The 24,038-nt window shown below is 42.6% G+C and overlaps 1 protein-coding gene across 1 annotated transcript in view; it reads right to left on the bottom strand.

Annotated features, from left to right (window-relative positions):
- LOC148516876 (serine palmitoyltransferase 3-like) overlaps nt 1–24,038 on the bottom strand; it is a 170,442-nt gene that overhangs the window by 83,100 nt on the left and 63,304 nt on the right. The window contains exons 5-6 of the mRNA XM_088479451.1: nt 22,150–22,274; nt 16,361–16,454 (exon numbers count right to left, since the gene is read on the bottom strand). Coding sequence (XP_088335577.1) covers nt 16,361–16,454; nt 22,150–22,274 — 219 coding nt within the window. The remainder of the gene's footprint in view (nt 1–16,360; nt 16,455–22,149; nt 22,275–24,038) is intronic.

Below are 24,038 nucleotides of genomic sequence, written 5' to 3'. Positions count from 1 at the left end.
ACAGGACTTTGGAGTGGACACAGCCCCTATGGAGAACTGACTGCACAACACAGTCCAGCCAGCCCCTATGGACTTTGAAGTAGTGGACACAGCCCCTATTAACAACAGCAGCACAGCACAACACAGCCAGCCCCTATGGACTTTGAAGTAGTGGACAACAGCAGCACTACACTACACTACACTACACTACACAGCCCAGCCAGCCCTAACTCCCACCCTCCCTCTTCACTGTCCACAGCCGAGTGAGAAAATGGCGCCGACGCGGGTACCTTATATAGGATCCAAAACCCGCGAGACTCGGAAGGCGGGATGATGACGTTTTGCCTCGATTTCAGATCCGAGTCAGGCGGGAAAAGTCGAGCCTGACTCGGATCGGGGGGGCTCGGGGGGGTTCGGATTTCAGAAATCCGAACCCGCTCACCCCTACTATATATATCACATCGATGTGAGGCGATATAAGGCTCTATTCGTGTAAAAAATGAACTGGCTACCGAAAACTATCACTATATATTTCATCACATTGATGTTGTGTATTGTGATGAGACATTGGACAAAATATGAACGGAGCCAAAAAAATGAAACTAAACTAAAGATGAACTTCCTCCAAGTATGTCGTACAGTAATGGTGGGTACACATTAGACGATATGCTCCCTGAGCGATATCGTGTTGTGTGTCCCCGGCAGGCTGTGCTCAATGTCGTTCATGACATCGAGCACAGCCGCTGAACGATATCATTAACGATATCGTTCAGCGCCGGGCTCTCTCCCCCATTCCCTGACATGCAGCAACCTGATGAGATCGTCAGGTTGGCCTGCATGTCAGCCCGATGAACGATGACGACGAACGACCCGCGAGAACGCGCGTTGTCGTTATCGCTCATCTTTTTGGGGTTAAAAATGGACGATAAAGTGGACGACTGAACGATAACGATATCGTTATCGTTCAGTCGTCCACTTTATCGCCCAATGTGTACGCACCTTAAGTGCTGGTGAGGAGAAAAACAAAGCTACCTTGTTGTTTGGTCAATCAGAAGATGGCTTAATGCCCATCTATTTCATCCTTGGGAATACTGCAAAGTACTACATCATATCATTAATGGGGCATTGTCATATATACTGCTCTGTTAAGTTTTACATAGAGTGAAACAAATAAAACAAATCCCCAATTATCCAAACATGCTAAACCCCCATTATGATCCACTGCATTTAAAACTACAGCAATTTCTACAATGAGTAAAAAGTATTTTATTTGATATACTGCAGCATGTCTGAATGAGGCAGCTCCAGCCACCACACATTGGACAATCCCTTAACGCTAGCGCTCCAAATCGAACTGCCACCTGTAAAAATGGCGTAGCATCAGAGGAGAAAATCGTGCTCCAACAGGGACTTCCTCCAGTTCAGAACTGTCCTGTCTTCTTACTAAACTGCCCTGCGAAAATATGCTAATGAATGCAATCGCATGCCAACCCCAGCACTAAACCAAGATGCCCATCACTGAGTAAAGCCGCCCACTTCCCATGACATGCATCCACAAGTCAGCGAAAACATCGGTAACATCAGAACCAAATCGCACAGTTGTGGTTGACCTGACCCTGCCACACAAACTTCTAAACTTCCTGTCGCCATCTAGACCTCTGTCAGCGTATGCAATTGCAGGGGCTCACTTATGCACGCCCCTGTAAAGGCGTTCAAGCGCACAGGCGCGCCTGCGTTTCTCTGACCACCCCCCCTCACCACCCCCAAAACCGGTTACCTCATGTCAATCACTATGTGATTGGACTGCGTGCTCACTGTGATCGCCGCGGCCGGTTCATGCACTGCGATGCATACGCAGAGCACAAACATCACCCGCCGGCGTGCGACCGCAGCCTTGCGATCCAACCTGAATAAGGCCCTTAAAGCGCATCTCCATTTGTGACTGAAGGGTGTAATTGGTTTTAATGGGAGTTTTCACATAGGCCAATTTAAGAAAGGGTGCGTCTACAGAAATCCAGACTGTACAGAGTGGGCCGGAAATGTATCTTATACACAAGGACAGAGCTGGTGGAGGTGCACACTGAGGAAGATGACGGTTATCAAAGCAAGTGTACAGGGACGGCCGAATCTATGCATCATGTTCCAAGCTGGCACAGCGGTTGCAGTTAAGGCCGAGTTAGTTTGATCTCAGTGTCAACTGCGGTGTCAACCTTTTAGTGAATTAAAAAAAGCAGAATTAATTTATCATCAAAGAAGTTAAAAAAAAAAAACACAGCATTTAGGACTAAATCCCTCTTAACCCTTAAGCTTAACCCTCTGACTACTGGGCAGCAAGTTCTGCATTCATTGTACGGTAAAACTTGGGTACTTCAGACTAGAGCAACACACGATGATGACATCATAAAATACAGGAGGAATTATGTAACAGTTTCCCAGATGATGGAACCAGCAAAACCAGCCTTATAAACTGATTGCTGCTTTAAATTTATTAGCGAACTTGCCAGAACCCCAGGGTGTTCATTATGTCAGGATAGAATGTCATTTAATTTATTTATTTTAAACCCAGGCGAGCAATGAAAGTGACTAAGTCACACAACTCACATGTACTGTTTTCTTTCCACTTTTTAACAAACATTGAATAAAACATGTTTTCGCTATCCTATACGCAGCTTTATCTATGAAAGCCCAAGCCGTCAGTGACTTACAGAAAAAGCAGCACTATTCTCTAGAGGTCACTAAACGTTAACCAAAGATAAAGATTAGTTGAAAAAAGTGGTAAGCTCCGACTGCTGCAGGTCCATCAAGCAGTAATAACAATGTCAGTTACACAATCTATTTAAAGCTATTCACATTACCGCTAAGTAACAGTTCTGTGCCATGTCAACATGGTGATACCGAACTAGTCAAATATTTAGTGCTATTATCAAACACATGAAAGGAAACATGGATATTGCAATTAACAGATTTCCTGACAATATTTCCCCATAGGTTTCTTATTGCTTTCGGTAAATATATCCTTGCAGTCTACCCTTCACAGTACTCTTCTAAAGTTATTTGTTTAAGGTGCTAAAGATAACACAGTGCCGAAAGGGTCTGCTGTGCAAGAGAGCGTTTTGTGGGCTCCACAAATGTCAATAGACATTGAGTATTTCACGTGCGAAGACATTGCTCAAAAGCATCAAGCTCAAGAACGTATTTCACAAAGGGAAAGCCTAGAGATTAAAGAAACGTTCAACAGAATATCAGCAGTTCAGGGGGTGTGGTATGATTTGTCAACAGTCATCAGGTAGACATGGGAACGTCAACTTAATCATACTGTGGATACTAACTATGCCAACATTCATCATGTCTACACGCATATGTCGACATGATGAACGGTCGACAAACCATCCCTGGTGGCCCAAGTGGTCACTTACCTTCTCCTGGTGGCAGCAGCAGCTCCGGCGACTTTTTCCGGATCCCGGTGGCCATCCCTTCTGGTGCGGACCTGTGATGCTCCAGAATTGGCGTCAAGACTAAGCAATACATTGGAGGAAGGTTTATCAGCTGGGGAAGCTACCAAGTTTGCCCTTAACCGAGTGATGACCATGAGTAAAGCCGATTTGGTGCTGCATTAGAAGTTCTGGCATTAATTCCTGCACTCTGGTAGAAAAAATATTGGCCAAAATGTTATAGTCTTGAGTGAGTAAAATGATTGGCCTATAAAAAACAATAGTTCAGGATTTTAGTTCAGTTTTGGAAGGATGTTTGTAGTAGCCTCAGTGGAAGAAGGATTAGTTACATTATGTAAATGGATATACTGGAATAAATTTGTGATTGAGAGTGGGAATTAGGTAATCATTAAGAAGCTTGTAATAATTACTGTTCCGCGATGACCTAGGGCCTTATGTAAGAGACGGAACAACTCAACGCCATTGAATCACCTCTGCTGAAGTGTCAACCCCGGCAATTGAGTGTCTTAAAGGAAGGAATGTGATAGAGAAGTGTCTCTCAAAGTATCAGAGTACAGTTCTCGGAAATAAGTTTTTAAAAGGTCAGAAATCTCTGCCTGGTAGGTCACTAAAGTGCCCGTAAGGGGATCTGTCAGTATGGTGAAAAACTGCTTTTTTTTTTTCTTTTGACAAAAACGCCAGTACTCCGTCGGCTTTACCTCCCCAGCGGTAATAATTATTATGCGTAAACACAGTCCAAAAGCTTGGCCTCCCTCAGAAGGAACGTCTCTAAAAGTTGTTAGTTGTTTAAGGTAAACATCTTTGATTTCAGCTCTGCTGAAAGTCAGGTAAAGTTTATATTCATCCCTCAGGCGGCTATGAAGGGTATGACGTTTTTCTGCTCTGTTCTTGTCACGCTTGGCCAAATATAGTACAGGATCTTCCTAGTGGACAATGTTGTCATCTACATAATCCCGCCATTAAAGTTTCAGATAGTTTTGGAAGTCTTTAGTTTGGGAAAGAAACAAGGGAAAGCACCAAAGGCAGGACATAGTTATAGGATTTTGATGACACATCAAAAAAGGCAGGGGCATGATCGTAAACTAAAATATCAAAAAAATGTACGATGTAAGAAGGATTAAGTTACCAATATATAGACAAGTCTAGTAAAGACAGAGAGTGAAAAGAATATTCCCTATCAGTGGAGTTTTGTAGTGTCCGTGTGAGAACAAAGGAAATGAATGGCGTCCGTGTGAGAGTGGGAGTAAGATGGGGTCCGAGTGGATCTATCAAGGAAAGGGTCATGTCGCGATTTAAAATCACCAAACTATAAGATTTGGGGTGTCAGTCTTCATGAGGAGGTCAGAACTTTTTTTTAAAATAAAATAAAAAATTTGGTTGATTCAGAAAATGTAAATTAAGAATGGTAAGTTTCTCGCCCTAAATTACCACCTGAACAAGGAGATGACTGGCCATCTGGATACGCAACTGTGTTAGTAATAGAATAAGATACAGATGGTGTAATGGTTAGCGTTACTGCCTCACAGCACTGAGGTTGTGGGTTCGATAACCACTCCGGCCCTAACTGTGCGGAGTTTGTATATTCTGTGCCTGCGTGGGTTTCCTCCGGGTGCTCCGGTTTCCTCCCACACTCCAAAAATATACTGGTAGGTTAACTGGCTACCAACAAAAATGACCCCTAGTGTGTATGTGTGTGAGCATGTGATAGGGAATATAGGATTGTAAGCTCCACTGGGGCAGGGACTGATGTGAATGGCCAAATATTCTCTCTGTAAAACGCTGCGGAATATGTGTGCGCTATATAAATAACTGGTAATAAATAACTGGTAATAAAAGATAAATTTTTACTGAAGAGAACACCAACCTCTCTCTTTTTGTTAACATAAGTGGCAGAGCCACATTCCTGCATCCATGGACTCCTGATAAATCGATGTGGAACCTTTCAGCCACTGTTTCCTGTAATAAAACTAGATCTGGATGGAAGCGTTTAATACGGGTCAGCACTCTACGTCGTTTAATAGCCGAATTTAGGCCGGCAAAGTTCCAGGACATAAAGCTTAAAGAACTAGAAGTGAGCTGTAAATAAGCTTGCTGTAGGCAATATTGGGGTCATCCTCGGCAAAGACCTTCAAAGGTAGAAATGCGTTGGCTGCAAAGGGTGATCACAGGACCTATCCAGAGACTATGTGGAGGTGAATCTGAAAGGTGGCTGAGGCCTAAACCCGGGTTTGAATACTTCTCTTCAGCATACTATAGGCATCTTTTCACCAGATTCTGGTAGGAGACCAACTTCACCTGTGATGATGGAAGACTAAGGCCAGTATACATCTGTAGGTCCTATTATGCACTTTATATGTGACTTTTTTATGTGAATGTTTTAAACACTATTGTGTAACATTAAATGTATATGCATAATTTTGGTCCTATATAAGTTATTTATTCTTAAGGGACTTAATTATTGGGTTGTCCCTTTGACCGTTTCCTTTTAATTGGTTTATACATATGGCTGATTACAATTTACCTATGAGACATTTTGAAGTGTAATGATCTGCACTAGATTTAATTTTTATGTTGTGAGTCATAATGATCATATCTCAGTATTATTTGAAAATGAAAAATCAGAGGGAAAGAAATACTGTCTAAAGATAAGTATTATTATTCTCTTAATAGGGCGCTCAGGTGTGATACCTTTACCGCATATTTTTTATCCAAAATGTGTCCATAATATGATATACTGTATGCTAGTTAGCCATGAAAAATATGCCCCCTTTTTGAAGATGTAACAAGTTACATTATTGCAGATTAGGGGAGGGACAGCAAAATTAACAGCTTGATGATCAAAAATATAACAGGTACAAATATCTGTCACAAGATTCAGTAAGGTTTGGCTATTAGGACACTTGCCTAATAATATATAACATGTTGGTAAATACAGTATATCACAGTTTATATGGTAGGACTAAAGCAATTGAAGTCTAGGTTATATAGGTCACATACAAGTAAGCAATAGCCGGTCAAATATAGATTATGAACAAGCTGTGCTGAGTAAAAGCACCACTAGAGGTCACACTAATACCAACTGTTTACAATAGCTGAGTGAGAAACCTGGAGACATACAGTAGGCAGAGCAAGGTGCTGAAGAATAACCTGGATAGGATTTAAGCATACATACATAAATGTAAAACAAAAAAAGAAATAGGACCTACAAAAAAAGGCAAAGCACCTTATGTAAAAAGTGAAAATGCAGTATAAAATGAATAGCAAGGTGCAAGTCAGTGTGAGTACCAGTAGTAAAAGGACAAATGACTAGGCAACGTAGCTGGAATCACCCGTAATAAATAAAAGTCAATGTCCTTGAACAAACAAGCACAGAAGGGCAATGGTACTCTAAGTAAGTAGTTGGGAGCATCTTGATAGCATATCAGGCGATAAGGTATTAGTAAAACTGCATGCTTCGCATTTTCTGGATCTCCGCGTCTGGAGAAGTAAAGCCAGGGCCGTAACTAGGGTAGTGCAGCCTGTGCCATGGTTGCTATGGGAAACTTCTCCACTTGCCCTGTTCTCCACTTGCCCTGTTCTCCACTCTTTAGAGGCTTTGATACAAATCTCCCATAATTTAATTGTAGTAAGCAGTGTTGCCAAGCATTCAGTCAGGCCTCAAGACTAGAAAAGGGCACCTAGAAAGGGGCGTGTCCAAGTGAGGAAGAATGGGCACACCCCTTTTCAAAATAGGAGCCTTCTGCAGAAGTTTTGCAGTGAGCTGCAATGGACATGCCCTATTGGGGGCGTGGTTACGCCTCCCTGACACGTTTTGGTACGCCCTGTTGGCACCGCTAGCAATATTACATGGTAATATATCACTGACTGTTTTTCTTTGTTAGCAGAGCACTATTAAAACAAGACTACAATTTCATTGCTGAAACTTTTGCATTCTAACATTATTGTATTTTTAGTCTTAACCATGGGCGTAACTACCATAAGTGCAAGGGGTGTTGCTGCTATGGGGCCCATCTTCCTGGTCAGAATTACACGTGTTATATACATTTTTCACCATTGGGTGGCACACTTTTGCTATGGGGCTTTCAAATACCTAGTCATGCTCCTGGTCTTAACTACAGTGGGCGGAATTCAATTGTTCTCGCGGCCCGCATCTCCCATCTAAAGTGACAGGAGTTCGCGGGCCGCTATGCAATTGTTCCAGATTTTCGTGCTGATCGCGCCCAAAGTGGTCGGGTTTAGCCGCGTAAAGCAGCTAAACCCGACCAAAGTGCTGGGCGCGATCGCGAAAAGTGATGTTTGGGTGCCCAAACATGTCACTTTTCGCACATTTCAGCTCTCACCCCCCTGGGGCTGCCACCTGAAATGTAGCGCTGTCAGCTGATCGTGCCCGACAGGAGCAAGAATTGAATAGCTCCGTCGGGCGCGATGGGGGCAGGAATCAATTGAATTCCGCCCAGTGAGCATTAAATCTCGCCTCATTAAACGGAAAAGTATGCAGTATTTTATAGAGAATAAAAATTGTAAAAAAATCTTTCACTTCTAGTGAAACAATGACCTTTAATCAATGTCACACAGGCATAAATGCAGGCCCCAGGCTCCGTGTCAGTATACAGTAGTCAGGGTTGAGGTATGCCTAAGATGTTGCCTCACCAAAGTCACGTGCTATTATGCATTTGCTTGCAGTGATAAAAAGCAGCCAAGGAATACAGGTTGAGAGAATACAGGTTACATAACGTTTGTTGACCTCTGCAGGGACAAATGTTACAAGACTGCATGGGAGAAAGGAAGTATGGCGATTTACTCGGCAAATCTGCAATAACAAAATCAGCTATTAGCTTTTGACAATTTACTACATGTTAGACAAATAAAATAAAAGATCTAATTGGTTCCTTGGTAGCTATTGGTTATAGCCTATTTGGAAATTAGTACAGCAGTGATTTTTTTATTTTTTAACAAAAAAAACCTTCAATTCATAATGCTAAAAAGCTTAGTTTTTCTTTGTCATATTTAGGAATAGTCCTAGGAATTTATCTTCCAACCATAACAGATTTTGTCAAAACAGTTCTATTTACAGTAGAGATGAGCGAGTCCGGTTCTCTGAGAGCTGGGCCCACCCGAACTTCCAGAACCGAAGCGAGAACCGAGCTAGGCTCGGGTTTTCCCACCTGACTTGGATACAAAAACGAGGCAAAACGCGTCGGATCCACGTGGGTTTTGGATTATAGAAGTGTCCCTGCGATCAGTGCCATTTTCACTCCGGCTGTAGAGAGAGAAGCTAGCAGACGTAGTCAGTCACAGTCAGTCACTAAGTATGTGTGTCCAGTCGGGGTCTTGGCCTGAAGGTTGCTGCTGCTGTGTTGTCCATAAAGGGGCTTAGGCTCCAGTATATAAAGGGGGCTTCCTTCAGTGGGTGCTGCAGCTGCTGTGTCACTTGTTCTGTCAATTAACTGTGGCTGCTGCTGTGTTTTTGTCCTGTCCATCACGTTAGGGCTGCAGTCCATAAAGGGGTGCTGTGTTGTCCAGGGGGGTGCTCTGTCAATTAGGGGTGCTCTTCCCCAGTTTAAAATGAAATGTGTTTTTTTTTTTGTCTTTGTGTGCGTTATTGTACGGTGACACTGCCGCAGTTTATCATCCACGTATTTCTGACTCTGCAGGTGGTCTGTCCGTACTTGGCAGGGGTGCTTTGTTGTCCATCAATAAGGGGCTGCTTCCTCATTCAGGGGGTGCTCTTCCCCAGTGTAAAAAAAATAAAAAGTTAAATTAAATTATTAATATCAATCCACAAAAAAAAAAGGATTTTTTTGTGTGTGTGCGTTAGCAACTTAGCTGCGCTATTATTGTTTGGCGTCACTGCCGGCCAGACCGCAGTTGATCGTCCACGTATTGTGATACTATAAGTCGTAGCGCAGTGTGTTATTCTTATTGATAAATAATTAATCTTGTGATACTGTAGGTTATTGATACCGCTGTGTAATATTTAAAATTGGTACAAATGGACATGTGTGCTGTACCCCACTTCATTCGTGTTTGTTGATATGGAGAACGATCAGTTGAGAGGAGAGCAGGAACCACATACTAGTGCTGGAGCTGCTGTCAGTGCCACCAGTCATGACGATACTAGTCCATCTACATCATCTACTAAAGCCGATGCACAAGGGCATACAGGGCTTAAGTCAGGGCATCGAAAATCAAGAACCAATCTTTCACAGTAGTAAAGAAGAAAACATCAAAGGGAAAGTTAGCTACAAAAAGACAGTTTTACCACATGGAGTGGCAAGGAAAGGCTAAGGCCTGGCCTTTATCTATGACTGGTGGTTCTGCCTCTTATGATGATATAAGCACAAGTGAACATGCAGACATAGAAATCGAGGATGCTTCTGTGGAAGTGCACCAGGATGAGTAGGATATTTGTGTAGCTGATGCCAATAAGGATGTTGATTATGAGGAGGTTGATGTTGAGGATGTTGTTTGTATAAATTAGGCACCAGTGGATGAAGCAGTTGTTGCCCATGATAAGGAAAAGCCCATTGTCATGTCTAGGCACAATACAAAAAAAAAAAAAAAAACTTGTTTGAGTTGACTTATATGCCACTGCTGTATCACGTGCCACTTGAGCTGACAATTTTGCTTACCAACAACTTTTTGCATCTCTTCAGAGCTGTGTCCATTGGGAAGGAAGACACAACGTTTTCATCCATTCTGGGATGAAAATCCACTCCCAGCAGCAGCAACAGGCATGGAGCTCAAGGATTCTCAAGAAAGACACAACATAAGACTTAAATTTGCTCTGTTCAGCTTGTACACATATCTGTGGTTAGGTGGACAGTGGGTTCAACTGCATTTTTGAGGCCACTAATTAAGTTTTTTCTTTGTAATGTCCCTGTACAGGTTGGGAAACGCTTTTCTAGTGAAGTTTAATCTTTGCAAAGGATTGATTAACAGTCAATTGTGTTTGAAAGCACTACTAGTAGTCTTCCTGGTCCCCTTCTGGGATGAAAATCCACTCCCAGCAGCAGGCATAGCACTCAAGGATTCTTCTGGAGCAAGGACTGATGTGAATGAGTAAAATATTTTTCGTATATGCCTCCCCTCCTCCCTCATAAATTTGCTTTGGAATCAAAAAATTTAATTACATTTACTACCAATCAACCCTTCCTGTCCCTGCCTTCAACTACATACATACTCCAACTCCCTCAGGCCTCTTGAATAACATTTGTTTCCTGATGTGCAAAGCTGGAAGTTGAACTGCCATGTGTTTGTGTCGCCCACTGCTGCCGCTTAGTTTAGTCAGCCAGCTAGCTAGCTAGGTGCAATTTTGGGCCTAAACCAAATGAAAACAATATTGTGAGCTGTGAGGTGGCCAAAATTGACTGGAAACTAGTGGAAATTAATGTTAGAGGTTAATAATACTGTAGGAACAAAAAAACAAAACAAAACAAAAAAAAACCAAATTATGTGATTTGAACAGATTTTATCCATTTTTGAAGAAAAAAAAAAAATACAGATCCAAAACACGCAAGGAGAGGTTTTGGCAAAACCAAATCCAGATCCAAAACACAAGGAGATACAGATCCAAAATCAAAACACAGGAGTCCGTGTACATCCCTAATTTATAGCAGACTGTCTTGTCATCCCAATTTGGATGGAGGTTGGGAGGTATTAAGAGAGCCTCATGCAGCGTAGACTGATGCCTCCGCTACATGCAGCAGAAACGAATGTGTTTTTCCAGAAAAACACTATTGATCTGGTAGGAGGCCACGTCTCCCGGGGGCAACATTTCGCTTCCCTATTGGGAGGTATGATTTTGTTAATCAAGATGCATCAGCAATTAATCAAAATGCAGTTACAAATGTGTAGCGTTAAGGACAGTCAGTGTACCAGGGAAATTTGCAAAGGGGCGTGTATCAGGAATACTGTAAAAGTGGACCTTGGTATCCATAATGATAGGTTTACTTAACTTGATTAGAAAATAATTTTTGTACTCCGCATAATAACTGCATAACAGAAAAAGCACAGAGAGGTAGTATAGTGTGGAAAAACACATTTCACATGCAGAATTAGACAATCTGTAGTGTGCATTTCATACATTTTAAAAATATACAGGTGCATTTCATTGAGCAAATCTTTAAAATCCAGAACCAGTTTTGGAAATTAGGGGCTGCTGGCAACGACAGTATGCAGCTGACAGACTTTCCCTAAACAAATGTGAATGGGAAATTTGCTTCTGAGTGTCAAAACATTTCTGCGCTTGATTTTGGCAAAATCTTAGCATCATTCCAAGCGACTATTTGGCACAAGGCTCTAAGTGCATAATGTTAGGTGCATCTAATTCAGGGGCAAATTATGGCCGCAGGAAACCATGCAGGGTCTATGGGCCATGGTAGCATGCAGGGCAAGACAAGACGTGGTCCTGCTCTTACCAAAACGCATATTTAATTTCTGTATGTCGGAGATGGCAAAAATGGGTCTGGGCATGGCTGTGGGCAGAATGTTATTGAAATGGTGGTATGCCTGCAGAGATCAGCTGCCAACTGCTGCCTGCCCACAATGAACATGGCAGTGTCAGTGACTTACTGTTCAGTTGCTGGGTATGAAATTGGTTTCCTTACTTATTTGTAAGTGATTAATAAAAAAGCAGTATCTGAGTAAGCATGGAATGCAGTGGAAACACCATAGGGGCTGAAAGGAAACCCCAGAGGGTGAACGCTGATTCTATTCGCAGGAAAGTATGCGCTTAGATGACCTCACAGAGCGGTGTTGTGCGGAGAGGTGTAGAGGGACTGGGGGACCTTTATTCCTAGTGATGCATCTGCTTACAGCAGTACATTACCCAGGATCAGAAAATGATTCCCTGTGTCAGTAGAGGAGAGTGTCATACAACAGCTGGGGTTCCAGGACACTGAGAGCAAACCATAAAGGTACATGTATTAGAGAGGGAGACTGCCTTGTGCTGCGTCAGAGTATTCTCATATGGAGGGTACACACGGTCAGATTTTCTGGAAGATATGAACGATAACGATTGTAAAAATTGTTATATCGTTGACATGTTTGGCATGCATCGACGAACGATGCGCGTGCCCGCACGTCAGATAACGATATCTGAAATCGACTGTGTTTGTAATCTGATTTGGACAATATCAATTAAGTACTGTCAGAAATCGTTCATGAAATCATTAATATCGTTAATAGTCATCGATGATCTAGCAAATCTGACCGTGTGTATGCACCAGTAGACTTGACAGTGGTTCTCAAGCTCGGTCACAAGGGCCCCAAACAGTTCATGCATGCCAGGTCACCTGTGGATCTTTAAAATGTGACAGTTGGTCACTGGACATCTGTGCTCCAGCTCGGCGGTCTAGAAAATGTGAACTGGTAAGGGGCCTATCCATTAGGCGACCTAAAAGTCTGAACGTCCAGCGTTCAGACCTTCAGGTCGACGAGGTGCGGGCACCGCACTGAACAGCGTTCACTGAACGTAATTCAGTGAAAGAGCCAGACCTCCTAACCCTGAACATGCCGAACCTGACGAGCGTCGTCCGGTTGACGGGCATGTTCAGTAGGCAGTCGGGCACGGCAAGGTCCCAGCGTGCACGCGCATCGCTGGTCCTTGCCGGCTATCCATTACCCGACTTTCTGAACAATGTGACCAAAACCTCCTGGTTTTGGTCGGATTGTTCACAAAGTTGGGTAATGGATAGGCTCCTTTAGGGGTCCTGAGGACCATGGTTTAGACACACAGAACATACTGAAGAGGGAAACCAGTTTACATAGTAATATTTCCATTGTGCACAGCAATTATATTATTTTTTTGTGACCAGATCAATGCCGTGCATGCTAACAGTAGTGGAAAATAGCAATTGCAATATCAATGGCGGAAATAACACCACAGCAGTTTATGTGGCTGCAATGGGGACTGGGACCTGACGATGATTATACATCTGCTCCAGGAGGCGTCTGCTCAGCTCCTTTCAGGAGAATACAGTGGGGGGCCTCCAAAATATATATATATATATATATATATATATATATATATACATACACACACACATACATATATGCACACACACATTCATACACACACACTTATATTTGTAATAATGCACTATCAGCAGCCTAAATTTTCCTGCCCAGAGGTTTGGAAAGTGAGGTAGCCACAACTAAATGCCAGGGCTCGCACATAGTACACGGCTGAATGCCAATGTGAGCACGGGATTAAAGACCTTACCTAGAGAAACTGGGGTGGTTTTACTTTTCAGAAAATAGAACCCATTGTGAAACCTTCCAAAATAAAATAAAAGCATTCTTTAGCTTTTCAAAAAGTTGTACTGTAACAGAGAAGTAATATATAACTAGAGTTACTTTTGCTTCGTATCTTAAACATACATTCCCTACTATCCCAGATTCCAGGGACGCCTACAGGGTGAGTCTGCAATATTCTCGGACAGCAGAAGTGGGAAAGGGTCACGGAGCACAGTGACATTTCGTGGCCCACCCACCTCTTAGTGATGCACTGGGAACCAGCCCTGATGAAGCAAATTATGCAGTCAGCCTGTCTGCCAGGACTTTTGTAGACCTCCTTTCTGCATTTCCCAGAGGGCAAGTCTACAAATATGTTTTAAGATCATATGAGCCTCAGTAAGCCCATCATTTCCCTGCATATCTGTATTGTAAAGAGCAAGACATGCCTTACAGCTCACACACACAATATTCCTGCTAGTGCTGCTGGTTCAGTGGTTGCCGATGATTTAGTGTCATGGCTATTACACTGGAAGCACACATGGGGTCTCATTCAGACCCGCTCACAAGCGCTGAGCGGTGGCAAGCGGGTCGATGTTGAGGCCCTGATACGCAGCGGCCGCACTGCGCGTGCGCATGCCCCGGAGCGAGAGAGAAATTCTCTTGCTCCGGGGCTCACTACAAAAGGGGCGGCTGTCAATGTTGATCGACACCTTGCACCGTTTTGTAGGTGGGGTGGGGGGGGGAGGGTGGCTTGCCAAATGGAGGCGTTCCCGAAGGAATGCCTGCCGTTTGGGGGCAGCCCCACTGACATCACTCGTGATGTCAGTGGTGAGCTTCCGGCTCTATTAGAGCCGAAAGCTCACTGGGGCTTGCGGCAGACGAGACCCTACCACAACCTGGACGCTCACTAAAGCTGTGGGTGGTCACCCACAGCTTTGCGAGCGGCCAGGAGGCCGGCTCATTACACAGAAGCAGCCTCCCTCATTCAGAGCGAGCGCTCGCATTTTGCGAGCGGCTCTGAATGAGGTCCATGGTTTGATCTGCTCATCCTCAAATGAGCCAAACTTTACAGAGCTAAAAGTTCACTTTGATAACTTTTTAGGCTTCATTTTCATATGGTACCATGAAAAACAATGTTCATGAGAATGTTCAACTGAACAAGGGACATCTCAGAGGCAATATTGAGCAATGCTGCTGTTATTGTGATTTCTAAAGCACATAAAGGCACGTTTGTGCAGCTACTGTAACACCGCCACATATTACGCAGCGCTTTACAAAGAATATTTCAGTCAATCACGTAAGTCCCTGCCCAATGGAGCTTACAATCCATGCTGCCTATCACTTGGACACACATACATACTAGGTTTAATTTTTTTGTCAGAAGCCAATTAACCTGACAGTATGTTTTTGGAGCATGGGAGGAAACCCCTGCAAACACAAGAACATATAAACTCCGCACAGATAGTGACGTGGTAAGGAGTTGAATTCATGACCTCAGCGCTGTGATGCAGTAATGCTAACCACTACTCCAATAGCGCTGCCATTCAGGCAATATGCACATATGTGCCCGCTGCACAGGAAGAGATGACAAGAGTGGATCCTGCAAAGCCTCTACAGGTTCCCTGAAGGTATTAGGTGATGACTACTTGGGAATGGGAATGCAATAACCCACTAATATACAGGGTCCGAAATCAGGGATTTCTCTGCTGTGTCCCTCTTCTTAAATTGGAGAAATTGGAGGCAGCGGTGATAATGCCTTTACCCAGCCAAAATGCATTGAGAAAGGAATTAGTGCGTCATTTAAAGAACCAACCAGCCTTCACATTACCCTGAAGAAAAGACAGGTTACAGAACAATGTCCATAGGGGGCAAACAAATGATTTCTTTATAACCATCAATTAATCAGTGACCCAAAGAATGAGGCATCTTTTTGTTAGAGCCACAGATCAATTGCATATGGATTTCCATCTAATGTAATATGTCACTTATTAGGTTGATGACATAACACAATGATCTGTATAAACAGGCCAGGGGCTTGCTGAGAACCCACCCTCGCACTCACTGGGTCATTTCAAACTAAAACTTATTTAGTGAATGCGTTCAACTTGTGTCCAGTTAATGATCTATTAATGGACTCCTTTGTCCAGGGATTTAAAATAGTATATGTGCATAGTAATTCTTGACCAGAAGTTCATCGTAACTTGTGTTCACTTTATTATTAACCACTGGTTTGTTTCTAGGCGTCTGGTTCCTCTACCAGTCAGAACTGATAATATGGGATTTACCTTCCCAACATATCTATGGTGTTCTTATACATACAGATGAGTTCTTATACATAGAGATACAGGTGTATAATACTTAGGTATGTGCATTCAAATTTTTATACTTGTTTGAATGATGCAGTAAAAATGTTTTGCGAGTCCCTATCAGTGTTTTTTGTGAAAACCGGCAAATGTATAACTCCCGGAACGAAAACCCTATATAGGCCACCACAGTATAAGTTAAGGCAAGGTGATAAAACTAGTATTTAAGGCTACGACTTGCTGCCCACTCCCTGTAATGTTGCAGAAATTTCATAGAGTCACATTGATCGTAAAACCTTTGTACGCTTTTAAACGTAGGTCTTGGACAATTAACATGAGAACATGGACCACAGTACAATGTGAATTTTAGGTAAAGGAAACACTTACTGTTGTGCTTGAAGATTCGAATGGTAGCTCCTGAAAGTCTGGCTCCAAGAACCAGAGAAGTGTGGTTCAGCTCATCACTTAGAATAAGGCAGCCCTTCACACGAGAAAAGAAGATCGTTATCAGAAGTAGTATAAATAGTAAGTCAAAATAATAAGTAATTAAATCAGACACAACTTGTATAAGGAGACTCTTATGTTAGCTTCAACTAGCAAAATAAAATATATGTATTGTGATGAAATTAAACAAAGTTACATTTTCTTGCAAATTTTAACAAATAATCAGCATTTAGGTATTAAATACAGTATGGGGGGGGGGGAATTCAATTGAATGCAAAGTTGAATACGCCGGGAATGAGTTCCCGAAGCTATTCAATGGGCCGCACTGTTAGCACGCAACTGGAGGATTTCTGCTCGCACCTCACAAGTGCCGCTATGCTGGTTTCCTGGCTTAGTGCGTGCGCTAACAGCATTGCTGGGCGCGATGCGGACAACTGAATAGCGCCGGGAACACATTCCTGGCGCTATTCAACACTGCATTTAACTGAATTGCCCCCTATGAGAGATGAGCACAAGTGCAACAATATTTCTGGGTCCCCCATCCCCCCTCATAGAAAATCGGAGTGTATTCCTCTGAAACCTCATGCTTGGGAGTTGCATGAGAAGGAGCAGAGAGAGTTGACCAAACACAGCCAGCTGATTATTTTCTGGGAGCACAAAAACGCTTTCCCTTGGCAGCCAAGACCTCTCTGCCCGAGGATCGTGACTGCCTGTCCATTGAGCTCAGATGTAGAGTAGAGAAGATAGCAAAGTGCCCTGGCAGATTTCCGGAAGTTTTGGAGGGAACCACCCCCCTACCTTCAGACGTGCCGGTACCTGGGAGTCGATTATTTCTTCAGGTGGTCTCAGACACAGAAGAGTGACCACTACCCACTGTCCATAAGGAACAATGTTAAATGTGTGTATGTACAGGGCATGACCACTACATGCACTTAGCTTGATTATTTAGGGGACCCAGGGTGGACTTGTGTATTTAAACCAGATAATAGACGGCCTGTCTGCTCCAAAAAGGTGTATATTATGAAAATCAAGACGGAATGAACTTTTGTATGCCGTGATATCCCCCAAGCACCATCTGCAATGTGAAAGCGTCTTTTTCAAGACACTGAGCAATAAACATCTTGCCTGTAAGCCGACTGCATCTGTATCCTATGACCACCAGAATACCGCAAAACGCTATTCCGTTCTCTGGCTTTTCTGGATTGAGCCCAATGTCTCCCACCTAAACCCCTATACCAGCTACTCTGCAGATACTGGTCCATGGTGAGGGACCATTGGAAGTTAGCCAACATTTTCCAGGAAATGTTGCAGCGGCGTGCCCACATATACTGAGAAGTGGTTCCAGGCAACGACGTGGGAGCCCAGGAGAAGTGCTTCCATGTGTCAGTGTAGGAGCCCTGGCGGAGTCTGTAAAAGGTGACTACTGGCTGCAATATTCCAAGATCCAGTGGGATCAAAGATGATCTGTGATCGCCTGGCGAGGCCAGGTCATCCAGTCACACCAGTCTTGTTCTATGACTACGTAATCCCAACTGTAAAGCGCAACGGAATATGCCGGTGCTATATAAGAACTGGTAACAAAAATATATATTATGGGGGTGATTCAGGCTCAGATGATATTGCTATCGCAGCTGGTAACACGGTAGCAGCTGTCACAGCACTATTATGGTATGCTGCAGGAGGCATCACGTCCATGAACGCAGCATCAGATCATCTGCGTGATCCTCGGCCGGCTCAGGGACCGTGGGGTCACTCTAGCTGACCGCCGCAGATACGCTCGTTCACTCAACGGAGACCCTGGCCTCTTCTCCTCCTCACCAACGGCAACACGCCTCTGTTTTGTGAAACGGAGGCTGCGCCCTCCCCGCCCAGAAACGGCAGCAGACTGCCAATCACCGCCATAGTCAGAGTATCCTTCTCACAACATCACATCACAGCATAAACATCACAGGCAGAGCTGACAGCAGAGTCTACCCGGCCCCTCTATTTATATATGTGCCCATGGTTGTGGTGGTATAAATAGGGGCCCGGGAGACACTGCTGTAATCTCTGCCTGTGTTGTTTATGCCGCGAAGTTGCCTTTCTGCTGCCTTGAGAAATATTCTCTCGCTCTCTAATATATATATATATATATATATATATATATATATATATATATATATATTGACATAAAAACATATGAATATCACTTTGTTCACAGTATTTGTTATGTCTGATGACGATTGCAGGTACACCCAAACACTAGCACTAACGAAATGAACAAAGAATGTGTGTAAGACTGTTATTGCTCTTATAGAATTTAATACAATCAAAGGAAATCTCCCAGTGGGACGCTAGGAATGTGCAATAGAAAATATTTTTTGCCCAAACACCAGACGTTCCTGAAATACTGTAGCTGGGTGTTGCTATCACATTGCTCGATCCCAAAACTTTTTTTTAAATCTACAATAACAGTTTTACTGATGGACAAATGATTGTGTTGAGAGAAATTCAAAACCAAAATGTTTTAATAACTGAAAAATGTACTATATGAATGGCTGAACTTTCATTATATAATATACGACCTAGTGAAAGACTCCATGCTAATTCAAATGCTGTGATTACCACCATTTTCTACTTTAAATGTGAGCTATGAACAGAAACAATGGGTACAGTACATTGCTTCACAATGGGCTATTATTTTATTTAAACATATCTTAGATACAGACATGGGTAATATATACAATGATATGTCACTAAAAGGGTGTTGTACTGGGCTCTCAAAGACAAAGAGCCCACGTTTAGATGGGTACACACTGTGCTGACGGATCCACCGATACAGCGGCCGATCAGGTAAGCTATACAGAATTACCAATCGGCTGCTCGATGTGTGTTCCCTGACATTAGAACTGGGCAGACATTTAAATTTTCCCGCCCAGCCACCGGCTGTCCCTGCAACAAGCATATGGGCGGCTGGTTGTCCGCCCGTACACACAGCCAGATATACCGATATATATGCAGATATATCGGCAATCTGCTGTGCTGCAGAGCAGATGCGGTATGTCTTGAAACAACGTCGTTTACAGACATATCGGAAGTACACCCCAACCTATGTGCTCGCGATATATCGTCCGTTCGACTGAACATCTCCCAGTGTGTACCTAGCTTTAGATGTCCTAGTAAGTGATAGAACCTGGACAGGAGCTTCTTAATTCATTTTTAACACAGGCCCATTTGCCACAGTAAAAAGAGAATCCTCTCCTTGAAGTAAGCGGTTGCTTCATCAAGATCGAAACATCTTTAATAACCGTAAAACATAATAACTACCACCATTAGATCATCTTAATCCCAATACTTACTTATGTAACAACTGTCCAAATTCTCAGTTTGAAATTACACAAATGTTAAAACTTAGACTTAAAATTAGTCCCAGACTCTGGTCCAAGCATAAATCTTTACAGTAAACTTAATTTAAAAACTCAAACACTATGCAGATTCACACGGAGGCCTCATGTTACCACCCCAAGTTGTAATAATATAAGATACCCACAATCAATTACTATCGTTAAAAAACAAAACACAATATTTTTCAATTATATTGCACATAGAACACATTTAAAAACTGTACTGTACTTTGTCCAGGACCATTGTAATAAAATATTTTACAAATTAGTGAGAAATGCTAGTTTTTACATATATTTCTATATCCTTTGTAATGATTTATTTTGCTGCAAAAATTAAAAAAAAAATCATTGAGTCACATATTCCATAAAATAAACCCAGAACAAAATAAAATAAATTAAATCATGGTTGTGCGGATTATGTAGTTGACTGTTATAAAAAAATAATAATAATCACCGGAAACAAAATTAGGACTGCTTAGAAATATGAAATCAGAATAGTATCCCATATATATTCTACATTTTGAAATGGTTTTGAGTCTAGGAATAAAAGCAGTTGTACTGACATCTTATTCTGCTTTGTCATTTTTCTTAAGTCTCCGTAGAGATCATTATCCTTACTGTGGGAAAACGCTAAGCGCCTGTGTTTTCACCAATTAGCGCATGTTTGGAATAATGCTGTTGAGGTTTGCAAATAAATTAACGGAATTCACACAACTCGGCTAACGCAAAGTAACTCCTGACCCAATCTATCAGCTTTCACAGACGAGACAAAGAAATATAAGTCAGGAATTAATACTTTACTATTAAACCCCCCAAAAAGTGGATGTTTGAATTATGCAGAAGGGGTTAAATAATAAAAGATAATGTTAGCTTCTAGAAGCAACAACCAACGTCACACTACAGTTGCAAGGAAATTATTCAGGCGCTTCCTAAACTCGACCTTGGATTCTGTACATCACGAACATGGAAATATGTGTTGACTCAGTGTCATGTTCGCTAATTGCACCAACGCAGTTATTATATGTTAATAAAGATGTTGATGCGATATGTACAAGTGATTTGCATCCATAATGAGCCATTTCCTGGAAAGGTAGTGTAGAAAGTACACAGGTGGCACCGACAGCCGTATGTCACCTGGGGAAATCTTTCTAAACATAAGGCAGAGATTTCCCTGGCAGCAGTATGTTAGGTAGATTGTTGACAAATACGGGCTGTTCACTCTTATGGTGCATACACATGGTCAGATTTGTCAGATCATCGTTATCGTTTAACGATAACGATGAACGATTTTTACATTAGTTATCGTTCAGATCTCTAACAAAATCTGACCGTGTGTATGCAGCATTACATGTAACAGCCGTGGCTAGGAAGCGGAGCTTGCCTGTTAAAATGATTAAATATACCAAGTTAAATATGCTCCCTGTATTTCATTTAAGTGCATTCATTAAGAAAACTATGGGCTTCAATTTCACAAATATTCTTGATGCATAGGGCAAAATTTACTAAGCTGCGGTTTGACGGCGGTTTCTATTCTATTCTAAACCCCGACGGTTTGGTGGCGGTTTCTATTCTATTCTAAACCCCGGGGGTTTGGTGGCGGGTTTGCAGCGGTTTCTAAATGACAGCCCTGTTCTATTCTTTTCTAAAAAGTGTTTTGATGGCAGTTTTGCATCAAAATCTGCAGATAGCAAAACCGCCGCCTAACCACAGTCAAAACACATTTTAGCATAGAATAGAACAGGGCTGTCATTTAGAAACTGCTGCAAAACCACCACCAAACCCTCGGGGTTTAGAATAGAATAGAAACCGCCATCAAACCGCCGCTTAGTAAGTTTTGCCCATAGTGTATTAATAAGCTGAATTCTAAGAGACTAGTAATAATTTGCAGGGAGACCAGGGATACTTTTAAAGCTGGACAAATTGTTTTCCTAATTTTGCCGAAAAATATTTTGCTGATGGAATGTAGCCATAAGTGTTCTCCAAACACTCTGAAAATGTCCCAGCAATGACCATTTCACAATATGCGCACAACAGTGCTGAACAGCATTCCATAGAAGGCCAAAAATGCTAGAAGATTGCATCATTGGAATGACGGAACTGTACAAAGCTCTACAGCGTTAGAAGAAAAATAACCTGCACAGCCCTGTATTGTACATGTACATATTAATGAAAACATAAAGGAAGTTTGCATACCTTTTTACCCTTTGTTTCAAATAATGTTTACAGAAAGGCAAATGTGAAAACAAATGCTACTACTAAAAAGTCATAGATTTCTTTTAATTCTATAGATAGATGGAAAATACTTAACACATTACAGTTTGCTGGGTAATTTCTTGTTATGAAATGTACCTTGCCAACAAGTGCCGGGATATTTGTTGAGTTTGTGGCGAATCCCATGCTGAATACCATCGCTGCCTCTACATCGAGGAACTCTGCAACCAAATCTTCCAGCTCTTGGTGTTTATCCAAGTGCCCTGAAAAAGATTTGCACAATGAACATTTTTACAAGATCTAATAGAATAATCTATAGAGACAGACATATACACATATAGACGCACACATGCACTATAATTTCAGATTACCAGTGTTTGTGAATTATAGCCACGCGGTAACACGACATGTGCAGGGAGAAATAAAAACTTGGATAAATAGTACAGTGTAAGTGCAAAATTAAACAGATCAAGAAACTAAGCACAAAGTCTCAAGCTGGGTACACACTATATCGTTTTGACGCATATCGGAAAACAATATATCATACACATCATATAGTGTGTGCGGCCAATCAGTGGTTAATCACATTGTGCCATTCGCTGTTCTGCATAGTAGAAGGGACGATGAAATGAACGACGCAGTGCTGTTACATCAGGGCTTGACAAATCCCGGAGGCCAGGACGCCATGGCTACCAGATTTTGCTGCCTGGCTACTAGATTTCGCAGTGAGGGAGGAAACAGATCCTCATCAGCTCTGGTGGTGATTCGTGCCTATAGTATTGTGGTGTTCATATCATGCACAGGAGTGCATGTGCTGAGTGTCGCCTGCGGTGACTGCTGTGCCTGTGTCCGTCCCAGCCTGCACTGATGACTCCTCTCCATCCTGGCCTGCTCTGATCCCTGCTGTCTGTCCCAGTCTACGCCAATCCTCCTGTATGTCCCGGTTGTCTACTGTCTCCTATCTCCGGCTGCATACAGCTCTCCGGTAGTAGGGTCTATGCCTGGCCAGGGATTGTGGACCGGCTTCAGAGGGATAGTGGTGTGACCACGAGAGGAGGGGGGGGTTTGTTGTACTTTCTGGCACCATTATATTATGTGAAATGTGGTTCGTTATTACTGGAGGGTGGGGGGGTGGAGCAGGGGAGCTGCGCAGTGCAGTGAAGGGGCCTCCACTTTACTGTATCCATTCAACTGTGACCATTTTGTGGACTAGTAAAGTGTGTATAAAGGTTGCATAACATACAGAGCTGTGATCCTCACTCACTCCTGTCATTTTTTTTTGTTTTGTACGGACGGATGACGGTGGTCTGGCTCCTACACTTTCATCCTGGCTCCTAGATTTTAGGAAAATTTGGCAAGCACCATATAACGACACATCGCACCAATCAGACATTGAGATATTGGATTGTGCAGTGCGCAAGATGTATTGTTACATGACACCGTGGCTGGGTACACATATCGTATAGTGTGTACCCTGCTTCACAACAACAAATTTTGCATTCCATGTTGTTAATTGCAGGAAAAAATACACACCCATAGGAACATGCAGGGGTTGGTTTTCAGTTTCGCTGAAACTTCCTTCCCAGCCAACACATCACCATGAGAGCAGTAGTATATAATATGATTTTACTAAAGCTGCGGCCGCAACATGCAGTATAATGAATGGAGAGAGGTGTATAGACATATGAGAACGTGGGGATGCAAGCAGAAAGTTTGCTGGATCCCATTACATAAAAAACAAAATGCCACAAATGATCACACTAAATGGCTAAGAACCAGTGAACCACATGAGTAAAGAGGACAAAACATCAAGTAAAAGGAGGCCAAGCTAAAAGCAGGTTCCTGTTGACCAATATTGGACATCGTAAGAGGACTTCAATATAATATTTGTAGCCAACACAGAGATCCTACATCATAGTACACCTAGCTAACACAGAGGGCCTAATTCAGACCCGCTTGCGAGCGCTCGCAAGCGGGTCGATGTTAGCCCAGTGCGCATGTGCACGACGGAGCCGGTCTCGCTTTGG

Source organism: Taudactylus pleione, unplaced genomic scaffold (genome assembly GCF_031769625.1).
Source record: "Taudactylus pleione unplaced genomic scaffold, aTauple2 ptg000235l, whole genome shotgun sequence".
Classification (NCBI taxonomy): Eukaryota; Metazoa; Chordata; class Amphibia; order Anura; family Myobatrachidae; genus Taudactylus; species Taudactylus pleione.
Note: the sequence above shows the minus strand (reverse complement) of the source record. Positions and strands in the feature narration are given on the sequence as shown.